This window comes from Scleropages formosus, chromosome 16, assembly GCF_900964775.1.
Source record: "Scleropages formosus chromosome 16, fSclFor1.1, whole genome shotgun sequence".
NCBI lineage: Eukaryota > Metazoa > Chordata > Actinopteri > Osteoglossiformes > Osteoglossidae > Scleropages > Scleropages formosus.
In genome coordinates, this window is record NC_041821.1 from 12,353,125 (window position 1) to 12,378,142 (window position 25,018).

Below are 25,018 nucleotides of genomic sequence, written 5' to 3' on the forward strand. Positions count from 1 at the left end.
ATCAGTGTGCTGAGACTGGGTTCAGGTTATTACACTGCAGAGGCGCTCTCTGTACATCATTCTAGAGGAACCTATGCCATGGACAACTTCACCATCATGCTTCTCCAAAGGCTGAAGGGTGTTCATCCACATGAATAGCTGACTATGTCCACAACAACCAAGTAGGAGCTTTGTCACTTGTCTCCAGCTATCTCTCTCTCCAGCAGGACTCAGATGTCTACATTCAATTGTCACTAAGAAGAGGAGCTGCAAGACTCTCTGGAAGGCCCCAGTTATAGTTCCCACCAGACCATCTCAACAGCCTCGCACACCCATTCATCAACATTTTTCCTACAAGCAACAATGGCCCAGTGAATAATACACAAATGAGAAATGTGCAAGCGTTCAGAGAGGAGTTCCATTAAGGGAAGTGGGCTGCTGTCCCTGGAGGTTTCGAAGTGCTGTGTGATCTCACAAAGACTACTGCAGAGCCAAGGGCCACACTCTGAGGCAGCTCTCTTCTCTCAGTTGAAGGAGTGACTTTTTAATTGCAGCAATTTATATTAAAAAAAAAAAAAAAAAAAAAAAAAAAAGTTTAAACAAATAACATTTGGATTCTTTATCTCTAGGATTCTATTAAGATTCAATAATTATGGATTCTCTCTCTCTAGGATCACACATCTGAAGAGTTAAGCGTTTTATTACTTCATGACCAGAGCACATTTTGTTGTGCTAGTCAAGAGCTTGCAATTTTATTTAATCAAAATTAAACAAAAAATCCCTATCAGATTTTTTTTTTTTTTTTTTTTAATATTCTCAACATCCTTAATAGAAGTGCTGATGAAATTTCCAGCATAAAATTTGATCACCAGAATTAAAAGAATGTCAGAAACGTATGGTCAACAACAAAACATTAACAAGGTTTCCTTGGTAAAAGTGTTGAAATTCTTGCTAGTCATTTTTAAAACAAAACGAATGAAAGAAAAAAAATATTTACACAGGTTCAGATTTACTTTATGTACGGTATATAAAGTGTAAGTAAACGGCACTGGCCAAGGTTACATTTGGAGGGAGTGCCTCCCCTTGTCTTCCTGACCTTTCAGTTACAGACCCTTGTCAAATTATTAACGAGCAGCTCCCCCTGCTGGTCAGCAGTGCGTCTGCTTGGGTCACTTCTTGGGAACCCCTTCAGAGTAGTCTTCAAGCACTCCAGCGAGATGGTCATTGTGTGTCTTGAAGCGTCTCTTCTTCTGGGTGCCGGGCTTCTTCCGCTTTTGCATGGGCATCTGCAGCCGGAAAGGAACTTGTTTAACAGTGGGCTGTTCGGATCAGAGCTGCTGGCCACAATGCTGTACTCAAAGTGTGTCCATAATAACTCCATCTGCCATCCGCATTAGACACGGCTACTATGTTCAGTGTAAATGTTTGATCACAGCAGGAGGAGCAGCAGAGGCACCTACCGCTTTCTTTGGTCCTGTCTCCTGCATAGAGGAGATACCCTGCTTCTTCAAGTATTCCTCAATCTTTTCCTCATCCATGGAATCAACTGGAATACTCCTCCACAGCTTCTGAAACTCTGGAAAGGAGATGAAGCACATCTACAGTGTGTCAAGGCTAATGAAACATCACACCAGTCTAACATTGCGCACAGCTACAGAAAGTTTCATAAACCAAATTAACAATACTGTGTGTAACTTTGATTTAAGGTGTCCTTAGAAAACCACAGCATTGCATTTTTATTGGCATTAATACACAAAGGGACAGCTAAAACACCATCCTACAACTGTGTCAAAAACAAGCCCTTTATATTTACTGTGTGGACAATGTTTTGACAGCCTGACATGTTCCCAACTGCATCTGTCACCCTTAACAAATACAGTGCCTTTATCCCAGTGAAAAGACCTTGTATAACCGATTCCACATCAGTGGTTGCCTAGGAGGGAGAAGCGCTCTGTGCTCTCGCTGGTGGCACACTGCCGTCACCACCATTGATGTGGGATCAGTTATTGCGCCTCTCTCTCCGTCTCTCCTCCTGCTTTCCCATTCCCCTCCAATCCTCTTCGCAGACAATTAACCCAGCTGAAAAACAAAAGGCGTTTCCCTCTGGGGTGGGCTTAGGCGGGAGGATCACTTCAAAGCCGCCTCATCCTGGAGCAGATTAGAGCAGACGAGGGCCCTAATTCCTCTTCGGCAAAAGCCGCTGGCTCGGGGATCAGGAGCCAAGCTCCCGGCCTTGGATCAATGGAGCACTGCGCACTGTGCTACCTAGGTGTGTGTGCGTGCGTGCGTGCATCTCTGTAATACATGAGGGTCGGTGGGGAAAGTGTTCTTGTGGATGTGTGGGGTGATGAGGAGGAAAGGTGTGTGGCTGTCCCAAATCACTACTGCACCTCCCTCCACTGCGAAGATAAGACAAGGCAAATAAAATATACTGCAATTTCAGTCTTAAAACATAGCCTATATTATGAGTCTGCAGGTTAAGTAACATGGTTACATTATGATTAGTGACTGCTCCATGTTTTAGTGTGTGAGGATCCCAAGTCAACCCTGCCCTCACCCCACAACCCAGATAAGGAGACAGCAGTAATCTAAAACCATAAAAAGGATATCAAACAGACTAAACATACTGGATGCGCCCCATCTGTCAGCTTACACCGGTGTAAATCTGAGAGGGGTGGTCGACACACAAGATCTCACCTTCATCCACCACAAACTGGCAGTGCTTGTCATTGTAGAAGAGAATCTTCTTCTTGTCGGGCCTCGTCACAAAGATGATTTGATCGCCCAAAGCCTGTGGGGGAAGCAGAGAGAGAATGAGAGGAAGGCACAGCGTGTTCCTACGGGTGCTGTAGCATTTCCACATGACAGGCCCACTGTGGAAGCAGAAACAGTTTACACTACTTACACTAACAAGCACTGCGTGTATTCTGAATTTTAATGTTGGGAAGGTAACTTTTCTTCTTTTTAAGTTTGACAGCCCTCCAACACAGCCTCCAGCAGTATGTACGCCCCCCACCAATGCTCCACCCAATGTCTCCACACCTTAATGGCCTTGTGGGCATTGGGCAACCCCTCCTCGACATCCTCCAGCAATACACCCCCCAGGCCCAGCTGGTCATGCTTGTCCAGTAGCCGCAGGAGAGCCTTCTTATCCTTCAGGTTGTGTTTGGGCTTGAAACTGTACTTTCCATCACGCACCTCAATTTTTGGGTTGCTCGCAAGGGCCTGTGGATGGTGGTGGGAGACAGACACATGACAGAGTAATAGGTAAAGGACAGCAGTCCTCCTGGTCAGAAAGTGTCAAGTGCCACACACACAAGTGTACAATGAAACATTCCAAATGTAAACAACTTCCTGTTCATTTTTAGGGCCATAAATATTTGTTGAAAGCTAAAATAAGTTCCCGTAAAAAGGTTTTTTTTTTTTTTTTGTATTTTTTTTTTATAGAACTCAGTTGACTGACTTGTATAGACCCTTCACTTTAAATATTAAGTATTTTAGCTCCCCCTTGTGGAGATATTTTACAGTTCAAGAAGGAAAAATATGGCGGCCAACAGATTTGCAATTCTATCAAAGGCTTATACATTAAACATACTAAATATAGAGAAGATTAAGCTATAATATAAATAACCCTGATATTACTGGTTTGTGTGACAGTGGTAAAAAGTTAACACCTCACCACCTAACTCGAGTCAAGGGACAATTATTTCAATATAAACTGGGTCCCTGCATTATGAACATTTTGAGTAAAAAATTTTTGATGAGGTTTCTACAGAACCTACCCCTTCAATAAACCGAGGGATGTTAAGTTACAAAGAGACTTCCAGTCCTAATCGTCTTTGAAAGTTGAGGATCCAGCATACAGAGCTGGGTTTTCCAACAGCTTTGACAGTTACCAAAAAAGAAGAAAATTTTACTTTTTAAAATCAGCTAACAATGGTAGTCTATTTTCCAACATTTTTAAGTTATATATTATATTCTTTCCAAAAGTGATAAGCTCGATATGCTAAATTGGTAATTTCCTGTTACCCCAGAAAGGGGATGGGAGCAATTCCTAAAATGTACCACGTGTTTAATCCAAGGAAGGATACATAGCTTAAACATTGGTGGGGGGAATGCATCCCGCCCATCCCTGGTTGTACATTTATTACTCATTTATGCCTATAAAAGCACAGGAGGAATTAAAGCTATCGTATCTAGAGTACATGCACACTATGCCCTGCCAGGGTCATGAATAGGACTGGATGCTCTACCTCATTCATAAGCCACTGCTTCTGCTTCATGCCAATGTCAAGAAGCTTGGTCTCATCCAGGATCTCCTCCAGGGTTAGGGGGTGCGTGTCTCCTCGCTGGTGCCGCGTCTGGAAAGGGAGGAGACAAGGATCACTGTCAAGGACACAAGGTGCAAATACTTGTATGCATATCCACTGAGAGTCTGGCTCAGATTTGTGCTCAACCCCATTTTCCCGACTGTTCAGCTGCCAGCTATGTCAACGCATTGTCTTGGGGGCTTCCAGGGAATCAATTCATTCACCAGGCGTTCTGACAGAACCTACACGCGGTTGCATTTTTTTTCTCTGAAGCAAGTATTTGTCTAAATAAATGTTCTGACAAGTCATGGTGGTGACTGAGAGTAAGATGAGTACTTTGAAGAATAAACTAAATCAAACGTTGGTGAAGTAGCAAACCAACATTTCCTAGAATACCTCAAGGACTTTTCAGTGGTGGCCATGGTGTAAACTAGAACTAAAATTATTGCACAAAGATAAAGATCTTTTGTATTGCCCAGTGTCAAAATATTCCACGGACTGAATATTGCTTTAATGGTGAAAAAAATCCTCAGGATAGTAATCACACAGATCTTAAAATCAATCATTACACCCATATCATGGTTTAAGAAATCATAAGTTAAGATTTTGCTATTATGAGCATGTCAAATTGGAACACTGCATATGACTGATGAGCTACTTCTTGCAGTTGTGAAAAATGCCTTATGGGCCTTACGGTGCTTCTGCATAATGACTGACACCAGAGGCATTACATGAGTCTCCCTCCTATTTTTCTATGACCATGTGCTAGTTGCACTCAAGTGAGAAATTTATCCTGTTTTATCTGTAACATTCAATAGCATATTGCACCTATAGTTTCTGTTTGTGGACAGCTGGCAGCATAGCAGTTAGAGATGCTGCGTTTGGACCCAAGGGTCGCAGGATGGAATCTCACCTCCAGCTGTAATACTCTTGAGCAAGGTACTTACCCTGAAATTGCTCCAGTAAAATTACCCAGCTGTATAAATGGGTAAATAAATGTAAGGAGATTAACACTAAGTCGCTTTGGAGAAAAACATCAGTTAAATGAATAAATGTAGATGTTTGTCGTGATTAACTGTGGTTTCATGCAAATTAGATATGTGGCTCACACCTTTTGGCACAACAGTGGAGCAGAGAGACTACTGCCACAAAAAATAGCAAGTAATCAGCTAAACACTTCCAACTGGTCATGCCAGTTTTTAATCAGTACACAATTTGACTCAATGAGAGCTACGAGGAGGAGACTTAAAGGACCAAGAATATTGGATCCACCCATGACTATGTTGTTTTTTTGTTACAGCTGCAAATTCGTTTGTTTGGCTTGTTCATACTGTACATTCCACTAAGAAAATTTTCTTGTTAGGTTGTGCTATGAAGACCAGCCCTAAGTTTGTGCTTTTTGTAAAATCAGTTGTTAGCTTGTCAAATTTGGGCTGAAAATTGTGTTTTTTGCACTCAGGGACAATTATTCCCCTTTGTTATTGGTAATTTATGTCTCCATTAGGAGAATTATAGAATTATATGTACAAGCTGTTCTCAGAAATGCACTATGATTATAAATCAGGCTATTGGTGAGAACTTATGCTTCTGTTTCAGACAAAGAGACTATAGCTTTATGATGACATAATGGTAATATTAGTAGATAACTATAATAGGTAACTATTTTTACTTGAGATAAACAGGAGAACTTCACCTTCTTTAAAAAAATTAAACATAGTAAAAAGTGATAAATTTGTATATAAGTAGTATCTTTGTAAACAAAAAAAAAAGAAACCAGTGTCAGGTTTTTTTTATGTGGTTGGCAATTCCTTCACAATTTCCCAGTGTTTCCACTGGAGTATTTTCCTAATATGGCAAACATATTTTCCTAACATTTTCATAATATGGCAAACAGTTCATTCTTGAACCAAGCCTGGGAGAAACTTATGCAGTTAACTTCAGCAAGAAGGATGAGGCTGAAATTAAAGATGGTAACTTAGATATACTTTGCATATAGAGATATAAGCAGCAAATTTTACCTTTTCATTTATGCTTCAGTGTATTAATGCACACTGACTTGACACCATATTATGAGAAGTTCTGTTCTCTACATAGAAATAACTGTGTAAAATTATTAATGCACTCTGCAGCAAATTAAATTTGAATAAGCACAGCGTTTCAGTGGTGAAGCCCTTTATAACGGATTTGTGGACTAGAGCTACAAAGGACTCAGGCAGTATTGAAGAACATCAGAGACAGACAGACAGGAACTGACCTTCATGTAGTTCACTATTTTTGCCAGGACTCCAAACTTATACCCTGAACTTCCAGATAATGCTTTCAAGTTAAAGGAGCCATTGCTGGTGTCTGAAATAAAGAACAGGCCAAACATGCAGGTCAACAATGCACACTTTGACCAACAGTACATGTGCAAAAGACTCATTATACCAATACAAAATACTTGAATATTACAAATCGGTGATCAGTGCATCACTTAAATTAAATGTAAAGCAGAATTGCTACTGAGATTTCTCCAGATTTTTATAACGATTTAGATTGGTTCCATGGAAATTGCATATCTCCGTGTTAGCATGTGGTCTCTATACAGTGTAGGGATGCTGATTTGCTGAGAAAGCCTGCATTTCCAGAACAGCTTCAGTTTCCCAGCAGACTGGCTGTATGACGGAATGTAGCGCTGGGTGGATGATGAATGGCTGCGTGCTTTCACACAGCTCACAGAAATGTCCAACATATGGGAGACACAAAGATGATAAGAGCACCATTTAGCACCAGTCACCTCAACTCTCTTACAAGACACTGTTACATTAACACAGTAACTTGGGTTTGCGTTAACCTTGTGCTGTGTTTATCGAGAGAGTGGGATTCCATGAGGCCCATCCCTTTAAAGCGGACGTAGCTGCTGAGATTATCCCTTCCACTTCCTGGAGGTGGGAGGGGAGAGGGGTGGGGTATCTGTCATTGCCAGTCTGCAGTACTGCAGATGCTGCCACTACCGCCACTCTTCACAGACCAACTAAGCCTGCGGCAGCCCTGCATCCCAGACGGCCCCCTGGCCAGTTCTGTCTGTCCCCCACCACTCCCTCCCCCACACCCAACCATCTGACTAGAGAGCCCAGCCACTATTAACCCATTCCTTGCAAACACTCCCATCCCAAAACCTTGTCTCTACACAAGCCCAGCTGTGCCTTATGCACATCTCCTTGCACTTGCAATTAAATGAAAACACAAAAGCTTGATATGCACATTCAGAATGAGCAAAGGGCCTCGGGATGTTCAATGCAATCGCTTCATGCAAAACATCGCCTCGCTCCAAATGAACAATCCTCCCAAAGAACGCAGGCGGACAGGCAGGCTCATGAATGATTCAGTCCGTAGGAGGGAAAAGGAGCACTATGCTAATGAGCTGGCTGGGGAGGGCACCAGGCAGGCCAATCGCAGCTCAGCACCATTTGTGAGCTAGCCTGCTCTGCATGCGACATCCATCCGGGCCGCGAGCAGCGGCGGGGGGAGAGAGACCCGTCTTTCTCCAGCATCCCAGCCAACGGCAACGCAGGTAAGTCTGCATACTCCCTTATGGAGAAGAACGCGATGCCGCGGGGTTCCGTCTCACAGCCAGCCTCACCCTCTCTCTAAAGGCAACGCACTCACCACCAGCATGCTATTCTTGCACACAACGCCTTGCCTACCGTGGCATCTTGCATCTATTATATATTTATTTTAAGGACATGCCTTACGTCATACTTTTCTACTACTTTACCGTTGAAGTTGGTCTTGTTAAATGAGGTGGATTTCAGCAAAATGCAAAGCCACAAGCTTGCTTATCTATACAAAATACGTTTATTGGAACCAAATGGTACTTTGAACACAAAAAGCAGTAGACAATGCAAGAGCCACAGAGCAGTGAGGGGTAAGAAAACTTGCATGAAAAGAGGGCTGGTACACATCACAGCAGGGTGCAAACCTCTGGTGTGGTGGTGAGATTGTATGTTCCTCCATGGATTTGAATGCTTAGCAGTGGTATTAAAACTGTCTTGCTACAGCAGCCATCCCCAGTGACAGCATGTTGGGGTGGGCATATAGGGGGAGACCCCTACCCCCCATCTGTCCACATGTGGCTGTGGCAGACAGGGTGGGTGCTTGGGGGGGGGGGGGATGCATAATCCAGGGCTGACAGGCGTGGCCACTGAGGACGTGTCCTGCTGTCTGAAACACTGTCCCCTCCCTAACCAGTGTCCCCAAATAGAGATCAGAATCCTTCCTATACAGACCATCTTTTGCTAAAAGCCTTTATAATCACATCCTTGCACATCCACAACCTGTAAACGAGATTACAATATTCACATATTTAGCATGTTTACATGTGCTGAGTATGTATACATATATTCTGGTTCTCTGTAGTAATATTGAGGCATATAAGCAGATATACATTGCTAGTTTCACTACTTAGTGTCCTGTTTACATGATCTGTAGTGATTTCTGAGTCATATGCTGACAGAGGGCACAGATGGAAAGAGGAGCCCACTCTTTTGTCATGTGATGATGGTCTTATGGCACTCTGCATAATTTAATTAAAAGGCCTGAGGGACACTGATGACCTGCAGGCCTGCAAACACTCAAGAAAATGAGGAAACGTCTTTACAATACTCCATCTTTAGCACTGCTGGATGTAACAAAAACAGCTAGAGCAAACCATAGTGAGTTTATCCTGTTTTTAAAAATATTACACATAAACACTGCGTCTGATATGCTCTAAAAACAATGAGTCCTAATACATGCTGGACAAACCACTGACCATGACAAAAGCCATGCCATCTGTAAGTTTCAGTAAAAACTGATGTTCAGCTGAAACAGTAACAGACTTGGTCATTTACTTCAGCTTTCTTTTCTGTTTTATAATCTAGTTGCTAGTGCCAACTAGATGCATGGCAAAGAAATGGCATCAAGAATTGCCTTCAGCAGTTTAGCCCCAGAAGAGCAGTGAAAGTCAGATGTGTTAAATGTTGGTCACTGTGATGGACAGACATACAATGCTGACCAAGAACCAGCGTTCCTATCTTTTAAGTTACCAATACCGAAGCTTTCTCCACTACTGGGTCTTATGAGATGCTTTTATCTCAAAATGGACTTTGATTTTACCCCTTTATACAAATGAAAATGTAACAATTTTCATCAACTACAGTAAGAGTATTGATGCTTGCCTTGCAATTTCATGTAATCTGAAGTCAAATATATGAAACAAAACCAGTTAGTACAGTGGTGCAGCTGGCAGTGCATATTTGACCCCAATTTAGTCTGTGTGTATTTGACATGCTCCTCCCGTAGCCCAAAAAAATGCGTATCGGGTAAACTGGTGAGTCTAAACTGTCCGTATTGAACGACTATGCATTTTCGGCTACCCAGAGATGGACTGGTGCCCCATCTGCAGCCTACCCGGCTTAGCTTAATCCCCTGTGCTTCTAGGACAGACTCTGGGCCTCCTAAATCTTGTCTAAGACAAGTAACTACCATTAGTAAGTGAACAGCAGGCTTTGTCTTCCCCACTACGTTTAACTGTAGTTACATGTTAATACACTTCTCCCCCAGCAGGCCGACTACAGCAAACCTTGAAGCAATGACTGGTCAGAACAGCAGCCATCCCTGGCATTCATCTGCCCCCCTGGCAGGGGTGGCCCTACAGGTGCAGGAGGTGTACCCTTTCCACGATGGCTGGAATGTGGCCTGCTTCGTTATCTTACTACTCTTCATCCTGACGGTGGTGTCGCTGGCAGCGCTGGCCTTCCTCTACGAACTCCTGGACTGTGGCTGCTGTGCTAAGGGAAAAACGGCACGCGAGTTGCAGGACGAGCCAGGCCCTTTCCGCGCTGTGCTAGCCAGTATGCGCCAGCGCCACGTTGAAATCGTGTAGCAGCAAAGGGGAGCTCCCTGACCACCGAGACTGTTCCCTCTCGCTTGCGGGTGGAGCCAAACCATTTCATTTTCTTTCAAAAGCACATCTGCCAATAAGGAGTCCATGTGGGCAAAATACAACATGTTCTTTGTTGGAGGCCAGAGTTTTATCACTGGATATCCATCAACACCGCTATACACTACTCCAGTCTGACAATCCTTCAACCTGAGACCAGAAAATGTATTGATAGCTGCAAACAGGAATGCATAATGGTATATAGTGGCAGTACCAGAAACAAAACTGTGCTAAAAATTCAACAATCAATATATGAACTACCAAATGCAATACAATTCTGACAATTACTCAGTTTGCACTGATTAGTAATGGAAATGGCAGACCTATACTGAATTACAGTGACATTCACAAACTCACAAATCTGGCATCACTGAAAAGATGTTCAAACACAGCTTACAAAGGAACACCCATTTTACAATCTTGCTTTTTGGCTTTCATGGCACTCATAAGGATGTGACTGATTCATCTTTTACACCTATTACTCAAAGGACTTTTCAGAGCAGAATTTGCAATTATTAAGTGTGCTCATTGTTATGTTCACATGAGGTAAACTGTAGCCACAGTGAAATGCTCACAGTGGGACCAAAACATAAGAACAGCTGCCCTACAAGCATATCTGTTTTCTGTCACCACTAAGACAATGTTTTTTTTCTTTTTAAAAATACAACTGAAATGTTGCTGGAACCGCTCTTTGTTGCATAAGTCAGAATTTAGCCTATATGATGGCACCATGTTCTTCAATTTGCCTTAATACATTGGTCACAGTGTTAAAACTTCAAATAGAGTTTGAATTTAAACCTAATTTGTGCTTGATCACTTGAAACAGCTTCAGTGTTTTGCATCTGGGGACAAAATGACCAGAATAAGTTCACTAAACACATGACATGTTGTGTCAATGTCATAAGGCCTAATTATTATAAAATGAAGGACACACCACAAGTAAGCTTTGAGTTAAATGATAATGTCACACTGCTACTCTAGGATATTAAGCACATAGACAACTGCAAACATGCTTTATATCGCCGTTACACAACAGCATTTTGTGCTTTTGTATGCCAAGGCTTTGTTAAAACAGTATGCCTTCTAAAGTACCTACAACCCCAGAGGACTACAGGAACAGATTACAAATAAAAAAGGTATGCCCAAGACCATCGCTGCATTGTAATATTATATGGAGCTTGACTCACGCTGCAGGTCCACCTAATTAGGTTATAGAGTGCTGCTCTGATGTAATACTACATTACATTTGGTTAGCCCATTCTAATGCCAAACAATATGCAATTCATCCAAATCCTTCGGGTCGGAAGGAGAAGGAAATTGCCTTGCATTCATTTCTTAAGGTTTCATGAAGTAGCAGCCACCTCCAATCACTGATACGATTCTGAAAATGAAAAGACTGCTTCTATAAATTTATCCAGAACTGACTGCTTCATAATACAGATGTCAACGTCCATCTTCTGTCAAGTAACTGCTCATTTCTCACACAAAGGCATTTTCCCAAATAAATAAGAAAAATATAGAAAACTTATAGCATTTGTCAAAATATACGATACTTTAAGACTGTGCAATATGTTTTAGATTAAATATGCTTTTATTTAAGAAAATGCAGGGCAGCACAGCGGCACAACGAACAGTGCTGCTGCCTCACAGCACCTGGGCTGTTTGGGCATAGGTTCCAACCCAGTTTAGTCTATGTTGAGTTTGCATGTTCTCCTGTGTCTGTGTGGGTTTCCCCCCAGGTGCTCCGGTTTTCTCCCACAGCCTACAAATGTGTTAATTGGTGACTAAATTCCTGCTAGAATGTGAGGGAATGTGTGTGTATGCAGCTACCCTGCAATGGACTGGCATCTCATCTGGAATGCACCAGACTTGACTTTGCACCCCATGTTTCAAGGATAAGATACAGATAGCTGCAATCCTGAAATATACAAGTAGTTAAGGAAACTGAGTGGGAGGGGGGAGCAGGGTTTTCAAATTTGCTCAACACCAAAGTATGTAACCTTAGTCATGGAGAGTATGAAGATTTCCACTCTATCTCAGCTCTTCAATTCTTTACTTAAACTTGTTTAGATATTAATTTACCTTGTCAATTGTTTCACATGTAAACGTGATGCTAATTACAATGTCACTTGCAGGGCTATGAGCCACCAGGACCAAGATTGGCCATCTTTGGCCTAACACTACTATGAATGGGTCAGAAAAGCAGCAATAACTGCATGAAACCAAGCTTTCTATTCAGAGTGGGTGCCCAATGGCTGCAGACCAACTAAACCTGCACTGTGCTTGGAGCCTCCGGAGCTGTCGCGATCTTGTTTTGGCTTCTTCTTCTTGGAAGAGGAGGAGGATTCAGAAGCTGCAGGCCGCTTCTCCACAGCCGGTGTAGAGAGAGCTCTCTTCTTGAAAAGCTCCCTCTCCCTCAGCAGGGCGGGATCCATCTTAAAAGGAAAAAAGCTGATGTTTTATTCAGTGAAGCACTTTTCTGTTCTCACATTCACAAACTTCATTCATTGAAAGGGTACTACTGCTGTTTTTTCTTTTTTCCCCTCCCCCTATAATTCATTCATTGTGGATAGCCACTTGTCCAGTGCAGGGTCAGGATGGCTTGGACATTATCCATGTGCACAGAAGGCATGGAGTCTTACACACACACACACACACACACACACACACACACACACACACTACAGGCAACTGGAATTCACCAATTAATCTGAAACATATCCTTGGTCTGCAGGAGGAAAGCAGACTATCAGGAGGAAACTCAGGGGAACACAAAGAATATGCAAACTCTGCAGAGGGTGGGCTGAATTTGAACCTACATCTGAACCACAGTCCACAAGTTGTGAAGCACCAGTGCTACCTGTTGGGCTGCCATGCCATCCTTTTCAGGAACTCTTGCCAAATTAGGGTCAAAAATAAATCAGTGCATTCAATTCAGAAACAACTTCAAACCACACAACTCAAAATCATAACCGTGAGTGCCTATGATGTTGCAATTTTATACTCTTTACTGATGCGAAATGAGTCAGAGTGCAATGTAAGAAACAAGACACATGTTCAGTGAATTAAGAAGACAGAAAATTCCTCCAACATCGACTCCAATTTGACATGACAAAAACTTAAAATGTTAGATTCAACACCACAACTGTCCCAGTTACACAGTGAGGTACTTTTACTGGAGCGATAGTACCTTTACAAAGGCTTCTACAAGAAGGAGTGGAACTTACAAACTTGTGCAAGAGGAGTGGGCTCAAATGTAAAATAATCACAGTATGGTACCATGCTTGCCATTATATTTTTTTCCAACACAAAAGTGACCCCAGGTAAAAGTTTCCCAATAGTAACTTTATGGAACATCATGGTGATGTTCAAGGGGGGATGACGATGGGGAGGCACGATGGTCTAGGGTCTGAGTCCTGCTTGGGGTGCCTTGTGTCACAAGTTGTGATGGACTGGCATCCCATCCTGGGTGTGTCCCTTCCCCCTCCAGCCTTGTGCCCTGTGTTGCTGGGTTAGGCTCCGGTTCACCACGACCCTGCTCGGGACAAGCGGTTTCAGACTCACTGTGTGTGTGTGTGTATTTGTGTGCTACATTTGATGCAGTACTAAGGACTTTCCCCTACGAGTGGGGGGAAGACACCTTTCAGTTTCTCGTGCGGTCAAAAACAGGGCCTAGGTAGGTTAATCATCATGTTAGTTAGGTCGGATTCAAACAGACAATTAAACTCTCACACTCACAGTCTTAACAGCTAAGATCTATAATCTAGGCTACAAAATTATAAATAGACTAGTCAGACAAATCTCGCCGGCGGAAGCGGCGGGAGACGCTTCACTAACATCCAATTCCAAGATTTTTTTTTTAAAATCGACTCGTGCCTCCAGTTTTCCACCCTTTATTTCAACGATGTCGCCTCATTGTGCTCACTTAGTTAGATCGCACAGCTGCCACACAGTTACTGGTGTAACACAGCGCACACTGACTGACGTGACTGGGCAGACAAGACGAACTTCCTCGTCAACAACGACCACCATGCCATGGTCTTCAGCTATTAAATAGTTACGTACCTTGTCTTCGGACGAAGAGTACTGCTCTAACCCCTCGCGGCTATCTTCTCAAACAAGTTTATTTTCATTCAGTAGTCTACAACTTTCTGCCGCTCCATACAGGCACACTCTCTACCACACCGACCCTACGTCACACTTTTCCCAGAAGTCTCTGCCATAACTTCCGGTTTTTGTTTCATGCTCGACGATCGATTTTTACCCGCAGTTTTTTTTTTTTTTTTTTTTTCCCCAGACTTTGCTTCACTTCCTGTGTATGTTCGATGACTCGATGATCTATATACCTCACTGCATTACTGATACTGACATGCTTGACCTCACTTCCGGTGTTTGTTCGATAGCTGGACAATTGATTTTACTTCCTGGTATATTCTTAAACGTTCTTCATCTGACGTCCAATGTCTGATCGATGGATCGATAATTAATATATCTCCCCTGTATAATTAGTTGTTGAAAAAGTGTTTTCGTTACAAGACAAACGTAAAAATATACGAGTTATAATTTCGAAACTGTTAAAATGTGGAGAAAACAAACCTTTTAGGTTAGTTAATGGAGTAAAGAGTAATGTCCCTAGCTTCTAAATTAGTCATGTTCATATAAAACAGCCTATTCGTGTATGAATATCAGATCAGATGAGTAATTAAACGGGTGGGCTACAAACATATATTTGATACGGGTTCTGTAGTATAACTAGGTTTATTCACCTGCAAAAACAGACAGACACACACACACAGGAGCACAAACAAAAGTGATGCAGTCTTTGAAATACATTTTCAGCACATGCACGAATATCGAATACAGTCAAAATCTCAAAAAGTACAACGTGCAGCTGGCTGATACAGTAATCAGTTCACACTGTGTGGAAAGATAGTCTGTCTATCGTGTCCACGGTTCCTCTCTGTCAGTTCGACCGGTTTGATCTTTGTCCCCTCCTCTTTCCCCTCGACTGTCAAAACAGAAAGGAGGAGTCGGAAGCTTTCGTCATGAAAAGAGAAAAAGGGATTAAAAAAGGAAAGCGAAAAGGTGGCGGAGCTGGTGAGAGCAACGAGGAACGGAGGAGTGAGGCGGAGGCGGAGGAGAAGAACATGGTGGTTGACCGCGGCAGAGATTTGAGCGCGGCGGCGCGCGCTGTCCTCGTGGCGGTGCTCGCGCTGTGCGTAGCTCCGCACGCAGCCCAGCAGCTCTCCCGTAAGTCGGTCGGTCAGAGTGCGAACGCAGCAGGGCCCTTTGCTTTGCTCCTCTTCAAACCCCGAGTTATGGCTCGGGAATTCCCAGCAGGGGAAATAACGCACAGATTTACATTGTTCGTAAAACGCTGCGTCGAGCCATAATATCTTCAACACCACACACAGGTGTTTCCAAATCGTTTTGGAGAGATGCTTTGCTGCTCGTCTGACATGATATTTCAACCTTTTCAAACGAAAATGTGTGTACTGTCCTCATAGTTTACATGTTTCCACTGAATCGAAAAAATCCACTCAAGTACGACTTCCTCAAAAAGCTCTCGAAATTTCACCTTGTTTCAATATGCCTCAGTTGAGTTGGCTCAAGCCTTTTCAAGGAACCGGCACGTATTTTCGAATAACTATCTGGTATTCATTTCTGGGATTTCTGCTTTTATTTTGCATTTTACACCAGTCTTACGTGAGATATAGACGAACATAAGGGTATTTGCCAAATTATTAAAATTATGGAGTACTAAAGTGAAGTGTCTGTTGTGTTGTGTTTTTTTTTTTTTTTTTTTTCTTCCTCCTTTGGCGGAGGTGCTCATGTTCAGAAGGATTTAAACTTCCCTCCAGCTCCTTCAGCCCAGCCCAGCCCAGCCCAGCCAAAGGGAGGCCTGAGCCTTTGGCCCAGACAGAGATTCAGACATGTGACTCTTTGTGTGTGTGCGCGCGTGTGAGAGAGAGAGAGTTCGATGAAGGGGGACAGTCCCCACAGCCCTCACCCCACCTCGCACACCACAACAGTGCCATTGTAATTCGGTGGCAGCGGAGGCAGCTGACTTCAGCCCCGGCCTCGACACGCGCCGAAGTCCAGAGCAATAAAGAGCAAACACCTTCAGATAATTTTCCATACGGCGAAACCGCCGCTGAGGTAAAATCGAAAGACGGGCATAGGAATTGGAGAGCTCGGCTTGGATACAAAGAAGGGAAAAGCCACTGAGGAATGCGGTGCTAAAGGGTTTTTTCTTTTTTCTGTTCTTGGTCTGTGTCTCCCTCTTCCAGCCTCGCACCCTCACCACAGATCCACGGTGCTGAAGATGGATGAGGCTTCCCTGACAGTCAACAATGAACTACAGAGCGATATCGTGCTGTCCTGGCTCTCAGATCATTGCTTTCGGGTAAGCCAGAACCATACTGTGGCTGCAAAGACACGCGGCTCGGGAGACGGGTCCCGGATTTACGTCGCCGTCCCGTTTCATTTGAAGCCGCTCTTTGTGAAGCGGAGCTCGCTTTTTGGTACAGTAGCACGTTTGCGTGCGGCAGAGTGTATGCACAGGAATCGACGCTGATGTGGTTTCCCCGTGTCTCAGTGCCTCTTCCAGCCACTTGGGGTGGTCCCTGGCAGGCCCGTCCCCGGGATGCTCGGTGTGGCGAACTTCGTTTTGAGTTCCCAGCATCCCCTGACCCTACAGCTCAATAGCACCAAAATCAACCAAGAGCTCTGCAGGCAAGTCAGCATCTGTTTGTGTTTGTTTGTTTGTTTTGCTCGTTTGTCTGTCTCTCCAACTCCTTTGTGTTGGGTGGCTAACAGGGATTTACTGTGTGAAACACACACACATCTTCTGAACCGCTCGTCCCATACGGGGTCACGGGGAACCGGAGCCTACCCGGTAACACTGGGCGCAAGGCCGGAGGGGGAGGGGATACACCCAGGACGGGACGCCAGTCCGCCGCAAGGCACCCCAAGCGGGACTTGAACCCCAGACCCACCGGAGAGCAGAACCCAGTCCAACCCACTGCGCCACCGCGCCCCCTACCTGTGTGAAACAGTAAACTGGAAAAGCATTGAATAGTCTTGGAGTGGCTGGTTTATTATTGTCTTGCTGTGGAACATACTGCATTGCGCGTGCACACACACACTTGCTGAAACCTCTTGTTCCAAGTTGGGTCTCAGCAAGCCAGCGCCTAACCCAGCAACACAGGGCATAAGGCCGGAGGGGGAGGGGACACACCCAGGATGAAAAGCCAGTCCGTCGCAAGGCACCCCAAGCAGGACTTGAACCCCAGACCTACCAGAGAGCAGGACTTTGCCAAACCCGCTGCGCCACCGCACCCCCACATATTGTACTGTCCCTGTTTAATCAGTTAGATTCATAAGGAAGGCTTACCGTAAAGGACCTGACTGAGACAAAATGATCTGCAAGGAGGGAAACCTGAAAGTACACATGTGCTTAGCTGGCACGAGTAGCGCGGCTGCCTCTCAGCTCCTGGGCTGCACATTTGGATGCAGGTTTGAATCCATCTCAGTCTGTGTGAAGTTGGCATGTTCACCACTTGTTCTTGTTGACTTCCTCCAAGTGCTCTGGTGTCCTCCCGCTTTCCAAGGACGTGTGTTTCAGCTGCATTGACTCTAAATTGCCCGTAGTTTGTGAATGTGTAGGAGTGCTCCATTGTTCTGTTGTATAAATGTGTGAATGATTATGAGGAATTTAGTGTATCTGACACCTTGGACAAAGGCCTCAGCTAAAGACTCGGTAACACTAACTTTATTCGTTGCAACATTAAGGTTCAACTCGGTTATTTGTAATATGTAATTGTTTTCTGTACAACATTATGTTTTTGGTAGTTGTGTAACTAGTCAATAGCTTTGATAGTGTAAGATTAATAAACTAAAAGACTGAGAATTCAGTTATGGATAAGCATGCAACCTTTTACTTCATTTCATTCAGAGTTTACTTCCACTTTGGAGAGCACGGGAACTACTCACTGTGGGTGAAAAACCTGACTGACTCGGATGTCAATTGCACCGTAGTTGTCGATGGAGAACCTGTCAACAGTAACTTGCGTGAGTGACCTGCATACAGCTTCCACTCTTTGTATTTGCTAACTTTGTAACCCTAATGACTGAGGGTGTATTATTAAAATCACTGTTTTTCCCCATTATAGCCATCTTGGTTGCCTTCCTGGTGTATGCTGTCTTATGTGTTCTGTTTGCTGCTGGACGTGCTGTCATAGGGTGAGTTGTCTTTCAGAACACAGTCTTACAAAGAGATCCAATCTTGTTCTTTGAACACGGCTCAGATGTTCATGTAGTTCTTGAAACTCTAGCTTCTTCTTTTTGTGAGAAAATAAAACTGTCAGTGTCTCTCCTGACTGGTGTACTTTTATTTCCAGGCTTGATGTTGTGAGAAATCTAATTCACAGTCTGGGGAGCACCATGGAAACAGACAGGCTCATTAATTCAGTGAGTCCATGGGTTTCTACCCTTCCAACTCAAATCCTTGTGCCCTCCCCATATCAACTTTTAAAATGTAATTTTCTATATTATATCTTTATATTTACTGATGGTGGTCATCCAGACCCCTGTCATTGTTAAGCTTACCCTTGTGTTGCAGGAGCTGGGGTCGCCTAACAGAGCCATTGACTCCTCCACTGATTGTATACCGCCCCTTGTCCCCAGCAACAGGCTGCGTTCCCTTGACACCTTCCGAGGGTACAGATACCTCTCATCTCCTGAGTTAGGGAAACAGTCTGGCATCACGCAGTGCATGACTCTTGTCTCCCAAGTACAAATATAAGTGACTTACCTGGCTGCTTGTTCTTCATTGCTGTATGAGCTCTTGCCAAAGTTTGGAGGTCTGAGTATCTTATTACTCTGTTCAGGATGTTTGGTTATTGGATTGATCCAGATCCACTTTTTACTGCTCAGTGTGTTGTGCTTTCAGCAGCCTTGGCCATCATCCCATAGACACTGCAGTCTGCTTTGCTGGGGAAGCAAGAAGTCTAGATTTGTATATGTCCACAACAGAAAATAGCACAGCGTTTATGAGAAACTTTATAATGCATGTCTTGTATCCCCATGTTTTCCAAATAGTAACACATCAGTAAAAGGGTTTTATGGCTAAATGTTATATTTGCTCAGATGTCTGAGGGCACGTTCATAAGATTCCCAGATATTGCAATGCTGCCATATATAATTACATAATGAAAATCACATTACAGTGGACATTTTTTTTTAAAGTTGCAGAAATCTTTGAAATGCCGCATCCTTCTAAAATCATACAAAAACCTTGACAGAATATGTCCACAATCATAAAAACATTGACTATGTACATATAATCGGCTAGTTTGTTTTTGAACAGTTTGTTGCATTGATTTTTAGCTTGAGGTATTTGCTGCCAAAACTTTGACATTCATGGTACAGTACAGTGCATTACTTGCAGTAATGCCTGCATATGGAGTAATGTGAGATGTGACTCTTCTCTGCAGGCTGTCGCTGGTGATCATGGTGTTTGTCAACTATGGCGGAGGGAGATACTGGTTCTTTAAGCATGAAAGCTGGAACGGTAAGGACTTCGCTCTGTGTCTTGCTCAGAATTCCCACAATCATACTTACTATCAGAAAGAGCTTTAGTGATGTATATATTTAGTTACATCTGTGTAACATGACGTATCAAAAGACTAACTCTTACCAAACTTTATATTTGTGTCTACGGATTGAATGAAAGGTACCCCGGTGCAATATTTAGTTATAAACTGATTGAATTCCCAGCTGAAACGGACCAGGCAAGCCTCATACTTTGAAAAGCTTGTAGTTTTACTACTAGTTTTGCAAAGGAGATTAGAATCTTGCAACATGTGACACATGTTACCATATTTATGTATAGGAACAGCGCTGTGCTACTTTGAACACATTTAAAGGAATAATCTAGTTTATATAATCATTTTAAATTTGACAGGGGAAAAAAATAATCTCCCCTCTTTTTTTTCTTTTTGTTGACAGGCCTAACAGTTGCTGATTTGGTCTTTCCTTGGTATGCAAAAAACTTACTTTTACTAATGTCCCAATTTCCAAATACTATGTAATTATACTAAATGAGAGTAATATTATATGGGTGAATGAGACATGAGGTGCAATATGCTCACCCTTTGATATGTTCTTGTATTTCTGGTCTGCAGATAAGTACTCTGCAAGGGGTACTTATCTGCAGACCAGAAAGGGGTAGGGTGTAGAGAGGCAGGAGTGCTCACAATGATGGGACCTGTCCAACTTCCAACAGGTTTGTCTTCATTATGGGGACATCCATCGCACTGGCCCTGAATACGTTAGTGAGACGAGGGACTCCGCACTGCAGGATCCTACATAAGGTCCTGTGGAGAAGCCTGCAGCTCTTCCTCCTTGGCGTGCTAGTCATCAACCCCAGCTACTGCCAGGGGCCCCGTGAGTACCAGATGACCTAAGGGCTTTGCTCATCTTCTGGCCCCAATATAACTGCTAGTTAGGTTAATGTTTAAGGACTAGCTGCTTGTCCTGTGTGGGCAACATTGTGGCACAGCAAGTAGCGGTGCTGTCTCATAGCACCTGGGTGGTTTGTAAGGACATGGATTCGGTCCCTGTTCAGTCTGTGTGGAGTTTGCATGTTCTCCCCATGTCTGCATGGGTTTCCTTCCACAGTCCACAGACATGCTGTTGAGGTTTACCCATAGTGTGTGAGTGACAGAGAGTGTTCCACTGATATATGGATGAGTGATCCATTGTAAGTAGTGTAAGCAGTGTAAGTCACCTTCGTGAGTAAGGTATGGGCTGATAACCCTATATGGCGTTTGTTGGAAATTGCTTTGGAGAAAAGTGTCTGCTAACTGAATAAATGTATCATTTCAGTTTCATATTTGAGAACCTTGCATAATTAAATGGATCATAAAAATTAATTGTACTGATTTTATCAATGAAAGTTAACTTGTTTGTTTCCTGTTCTCTGTCCACTTTGTGTGTGGACATCTTCCCAGTATCTTGGGACACACTACGGATCCCTGGGGTTCTACAGCGCCTGGCCTTCTCCTACGTTGTTGCTGCTTCTCTGGATCTCATGGTTGCTAGGACCAGACTAGATAATCTTCCCACAGTGAGTCAGCAACTTGTTCTTAACAGACACCTCTTTTGTGCAGATCTTTGGTCAACATTAAGAATAGGGGCTGGGCTTTATTGTCGTACTACAGAAACAAAATCTTCATCTTCTGCTTCGTTATTTAGAAGTGGGAACCAGTGTCTGATCAAATTATTAATAAAGTCACATAATTATTGCTTGTGTAACTTTTAGTCTGCTTTAAATTGCCAACACCACCTAATAGTGTTGCATCTCTTTGTTTTTTTTTTTTTTTTTTCGGGTCCATGTAATGCCACATAAATGTTTGTAATATGTAGACATCCTTCAGTAACAATTGAGTGCAAGAGATTAATCTGTGTTGGCCTTGGTTCGTCTTTCCCAGGATGCCTGGTGGTACCCAGCACGGGATGTCCTCCTATATTGGCCAGCTTGGTTCTGTGTCATTGTGCTGGAAACCATTTGGCTGTGTCTCACCTTCCTGCTTCCTGTCCCTGGCTGCCCAAAGTTTGTACTCTTCAGCCTAAATCTGGAGTATCTAGTAAATTCTGTGACAGGTCATCTTGGACGAAAGAGTTTGCTCAGCACAGACCATTATTCAAATAACATTGCTTATTTTGCCTGTGTGTAAATATTTAACATGTCTTTCATTACTTTTGCTTGTACTTTTATTTCACAATGATCCATACTCTTGGTTTCTCACCCTGCAGTGGTTATTTGGGACCAGGGGGAATTGGAGACTTTGGGCTGTATCCCAATTGCACCGGGGGAGCTGCAGGGTATATTGATCGCTGGCTACTGGGGACACATCACATCTACCAGAACCCATCCTCACGGGTATATCAACTTTTGAGGGATTTTTAGCTGTGCGCTGACTATTCATTGATGCTGTTTAGATTGCTTTGCTTTGGTTTATGTGTTCAGTTTGCATGCACATTGTACCCAAGTGTATGCAAAGTTTTCACTGGTACTATAACTGTCACAGCATTAGAGCAACATTAATAAATAAAAGTATGGCGCATGACCAGGTGATGCACTCAGCATCTGTTACAAAGAGAGCTGTATTTATACTGTGACTAATGCAGCTTTACACATTTCTTTGCTAAACACATCATATGTTTGCATGCGATGTTACTCATACTCTTTTCAGTGTGACACTGGTTATAGGCGTTATTAGTGTATTGACAACCAAAGGCTTCAGAGTCCTTTTACCTTTGCTGATTATTAACACAGAGAGCAAAATCTCTTTAACTTGTCTACATCTCCACCTCACTGTCATTCTTCAGTGATGGCAGCTGTCAAAAGTCATGTGCACTATTGTTTATGTTCTTTAGGTCCTCTACCAAACCAGGATGCCATATGATCCTGAAGGGGTGCTAGGCAGCATCAATTCTGTTTTGATGACTTTCTTAGGGCTACAGGTTTGTCTATATTTACATCAGTCTCTGTGTGTCAGTGCTTTTTTCCTCCCACATTTTTCTGCTGAACTCTCTTTCAAGGGTAGAGTCCTAGGAATACTTGTCTAGACCGAACCACTTGCTATTTCTGTATCGAATGCACAATTCAGTCATGTCTAATAAATGTAATGTACTTACTTGGAAAGACTGGGAGATCAAATTTGCAGCACTGCATAATGTTTGTGGGTCCTTTGTAGGCTGGGAAGATTATTTTGCACTACAAGGACCAGCATGCAAAAATAATGTCCAGATTTGCCATCTGGGGTTTTGTACTGGTATGTGAGCTTTCAAATTATTTGCTCATATTTTTTGCTTTACAACTACTTGACTTGCTATTCTAAATATTGACAGTGTTGTGTGGGGTATTACATGGTACTGTATTTCACATCTCAGTGTCATTAAATGGCTTTTTTTCCCCCTCAGGGAATCATCTCTTCCATTCTGACCAAGTGCTCAAAGGACCATGGCTTTATCCCTGTCAATAAAAATTTATGGTAAATTTTGCTAGCCAATAGAGCTTTGGAATTTTTTTGTTCATTATTATGCAAGTAAAACAACACTTTTTTACAAAGTTAAATTTATTTTGTTGTCACAGTAGAATATATTTTGCTTTCTATTGAGAATAGTGTTTAAACATGTATTTTCAAATACTGAGCAGCTTACAACCAAAGCCATTTGATCCTATCAAAAATTGTGCCAAATGTGTGGAATAGCTGTAGGCTGACAACCAGGTATTTGGAAACCAATGGCATAAAATACATTCAAGGTTCACACATGACAGTGCTCTCTGAACAGTACTCATAGACCAATGTTCTTTGGTCAAGTGGATTTTTTTCCCCTCCTCAGCACAATCTTTGGTGAAAAATGTATCCATACATCCTATAGAAGAAGTAGGAAATGTTGACTTACAGTGCTGATTATCCCCTCAGGGTCCCTTGATTTATCATTCCTTCCACATTACTTGTATCACATTTCCCACAAATCTGTTTAAATCATGATGTGTTCTTGTGCAACTTACCTTTTTGTTATTGCAGTATATGTATCTTATTTTTGTTTATTCTAGGTCTTTGTCCTATGTAACCACACTCAGTTGTTTTGCTTTTGTGATTCTGCTCATCATCTATTACATTGTGGATGTAAAGAAGTGGTGGTCTGGGTCACCTTTCTTCTACCCTGGTAAGTTTCCATCCACAGATATGTAACGCCTTGTTTATAGATGTTTGGCTGACTAAAAGTTCTGTTTAATGGTTTTTTTTTTTTTCTGGGCTATCATAAAGAGCTTGTTCTGTGCTTTATAGGAATGAACTCCATTCTGATATATGTGGGACACGAGGTGTTTGAAGACTACTTTCCTTTCAAATGGAAGATGAGCAACAGCCAATCACATACTGAGCACCTGGCCCAAAACCTAGTGGCCACTTCTTTTTGGGTTCTAATCTCCTACCTGTTGTATAGGAAGAAAATCTTCTGGAAGATCTAGTGTGCCTCACTTGGAGGCCACAATAAGGAGCATGAACTGCTTTGGTGGAGCAATTGCATTGATCTTTCAGTCAACCATCCTTTGATATTATCAAGCCATGTCAGCCATGGTGCTTATTTCTGCTTCTCTTAAAAATGGATTTGTGCTGAGAGTGGACTTCAACTTGAACTGTGTTTCACCTGGGGAAGATTAAGAATTCTGTCACTGCTTTATCTAAAAGCCACTAAGCTGAGTTTTAGGTTCAGTTAATACTGGTCATCGCTGTCTGAGGCTGTGTTTGGAGTGCAATAATGCTTTGGTCTGGTTAGCAAATGCTGTCGGGGAGCTACTTCTATTAAATGTTGGAGGTGCCCAGTATTGAAGCAGACCTGTTCTGGGAAAAGGGTTGTTTGCTGGGGACCAGATTGCCCCACATCAAAGTGCCTTACTTTTTCTTGTGCTATTGAAAGAGTTTAGGGCATCTATAGAAAATAATATTTTGTGTGCCAAAACAGTAAATGGAAAATGTAAAATGAAACAAAGGGTATTGAGGAACTCCTCAATGACTTTTTGTCTTTCAGACTTTTCTTTATGCTATCTTAATGCAGTTTTAAATGAGTAAAATAAAGCTTGAAAACATTTGCACAGAGAAGGAAAAAAATTTACATTGAATAATCTGGATCAAAGTTTCTTCAGGACATGTTCATTTAGTATAACTTCATTTTAAATTCTCACTGGTTT

The 25,018-nt window shown here is 42.7% G+C and overlaps 3 protein-coding genes across 6 annotated transcripts; 2 read left to right on the forward strand and 1 right to left on the reverse strand.

The window, feature by feature from the left end:
• Window positions 1-890: 890 nt before the first annotated feature.
• Window positions 891-14,453, reverse strand: gtf2e2 (general transcription factor IIE, polypeptide 2, beta). Of its 2 annotated transcripts, none has more exons than XM_018737834.2 (8): window positions 14,317-14,453; window positions 12,515-12,686; window positions 6,544-6,635; window positions 4,233-4,340; window positions 3,022-3,204; window positions 2,677-2,770; window positions 1,440-1,555; window positions 891-1,265 (listed from the first exon to the last, which is right to left on the reverse strand). In XM_018737834.2, the coding sequence occupies exons 2-8, from the start codon at window positions 12,684-12,686 to the stop codon at window positions 1,149-1,151; spliced, it is 882 nt and encodes a 293-aa protein (XP_018593350.1). In that variant the 5' UTR covers window positions 14,317-14,453; the 3' UTR covers window positions 891-1,148. The 2 variants fall into 2 exon arrangements, with proteins under 2 accessions (XP_018593350.1, XP_018593351.1); XM_018737835.2 differs by having other exon boundaries at window positions 892-1,265; window positions 12,524-12,686.
• On the forward strand, window positions 6,642-10,934 carry smim18 (small integral membrane protein 18). Its single transcript, XM_018737836.2, has 2 exons — window positions 6,642-7,842; window positions 9,873-10,934. The coding sequence occupies exons 1-2, from the start codon at window positions 7,760-7,762 to the stop codon at window positions 10,192-10,194; spliced, it is 405 nt and encodes a 134-aa protein (XP_018593352.2). The 5' UTR covers window positions 6,642-7,759; the 3' UTR covers window positions 10,195-10,934.
• Window positions 14,454-14,791: 338 nt separating the features above from the next.
• hgsnat (heparan-alpha-glucosaminide N-acetyltransferase) lies at window positions 14,792-24,968 on the forward strand. Of its 3 annotated transcripts, XM_018737847.2 has the most exons (19): window positions 14,792-14,854; window positions 15,272-15,501; window positions 16,542-16,657; window positions 16,850-16,986; window positions 18,209-18,324; window positions 18,426-18,495; window positions 18,654-18,723; window positions 18,875-18,972; window positions 19,749-19,825; window positions 20,263-20,293; window positions 20,540-20,700; window positions 21,267-21,382; window positions 21,747-21,868; window positions 22,072-22,198; window positions 22,696-22,782; window positions 23,016-23,093; window positions 23,242-23,312; window positions 23,882-23,994; window positions 24,117-24,968. In XM_018737847.2, exons 2-19 carry the CDS (start codon window positions 15,297-15,299, stop codon window positions 24,296-24,298), a joined length of 1,977 nt encoding a protein of 658 aa, XP_018593363.2. In that variant the 5' UTR covers window positions 14,792-14,854; window positions 15,272-15,296; the 3' UTR covers window positions 24,299-24,968. The 3 variants fall into 3 exon arrangements, with proteins under 3 accessions (XP_018593363.2, XP_018593365.2, XP_018593364.2); XM_018737849.2 differs by lacking the exon at window positions 14,792-14,854 and having other exon boundaries at window positions 15,268-15,501; window positions 23,961-23,994; window positions 24,117-24,160; XM_018737848.2 differs by lacking the exons at window positions 14,792-14,854; window positions 15,272-15,501 and adding an exon at window positions 16,212-16,410.
• Window positions 24,969-25,018: the final 50 nt, after the last annotated feature.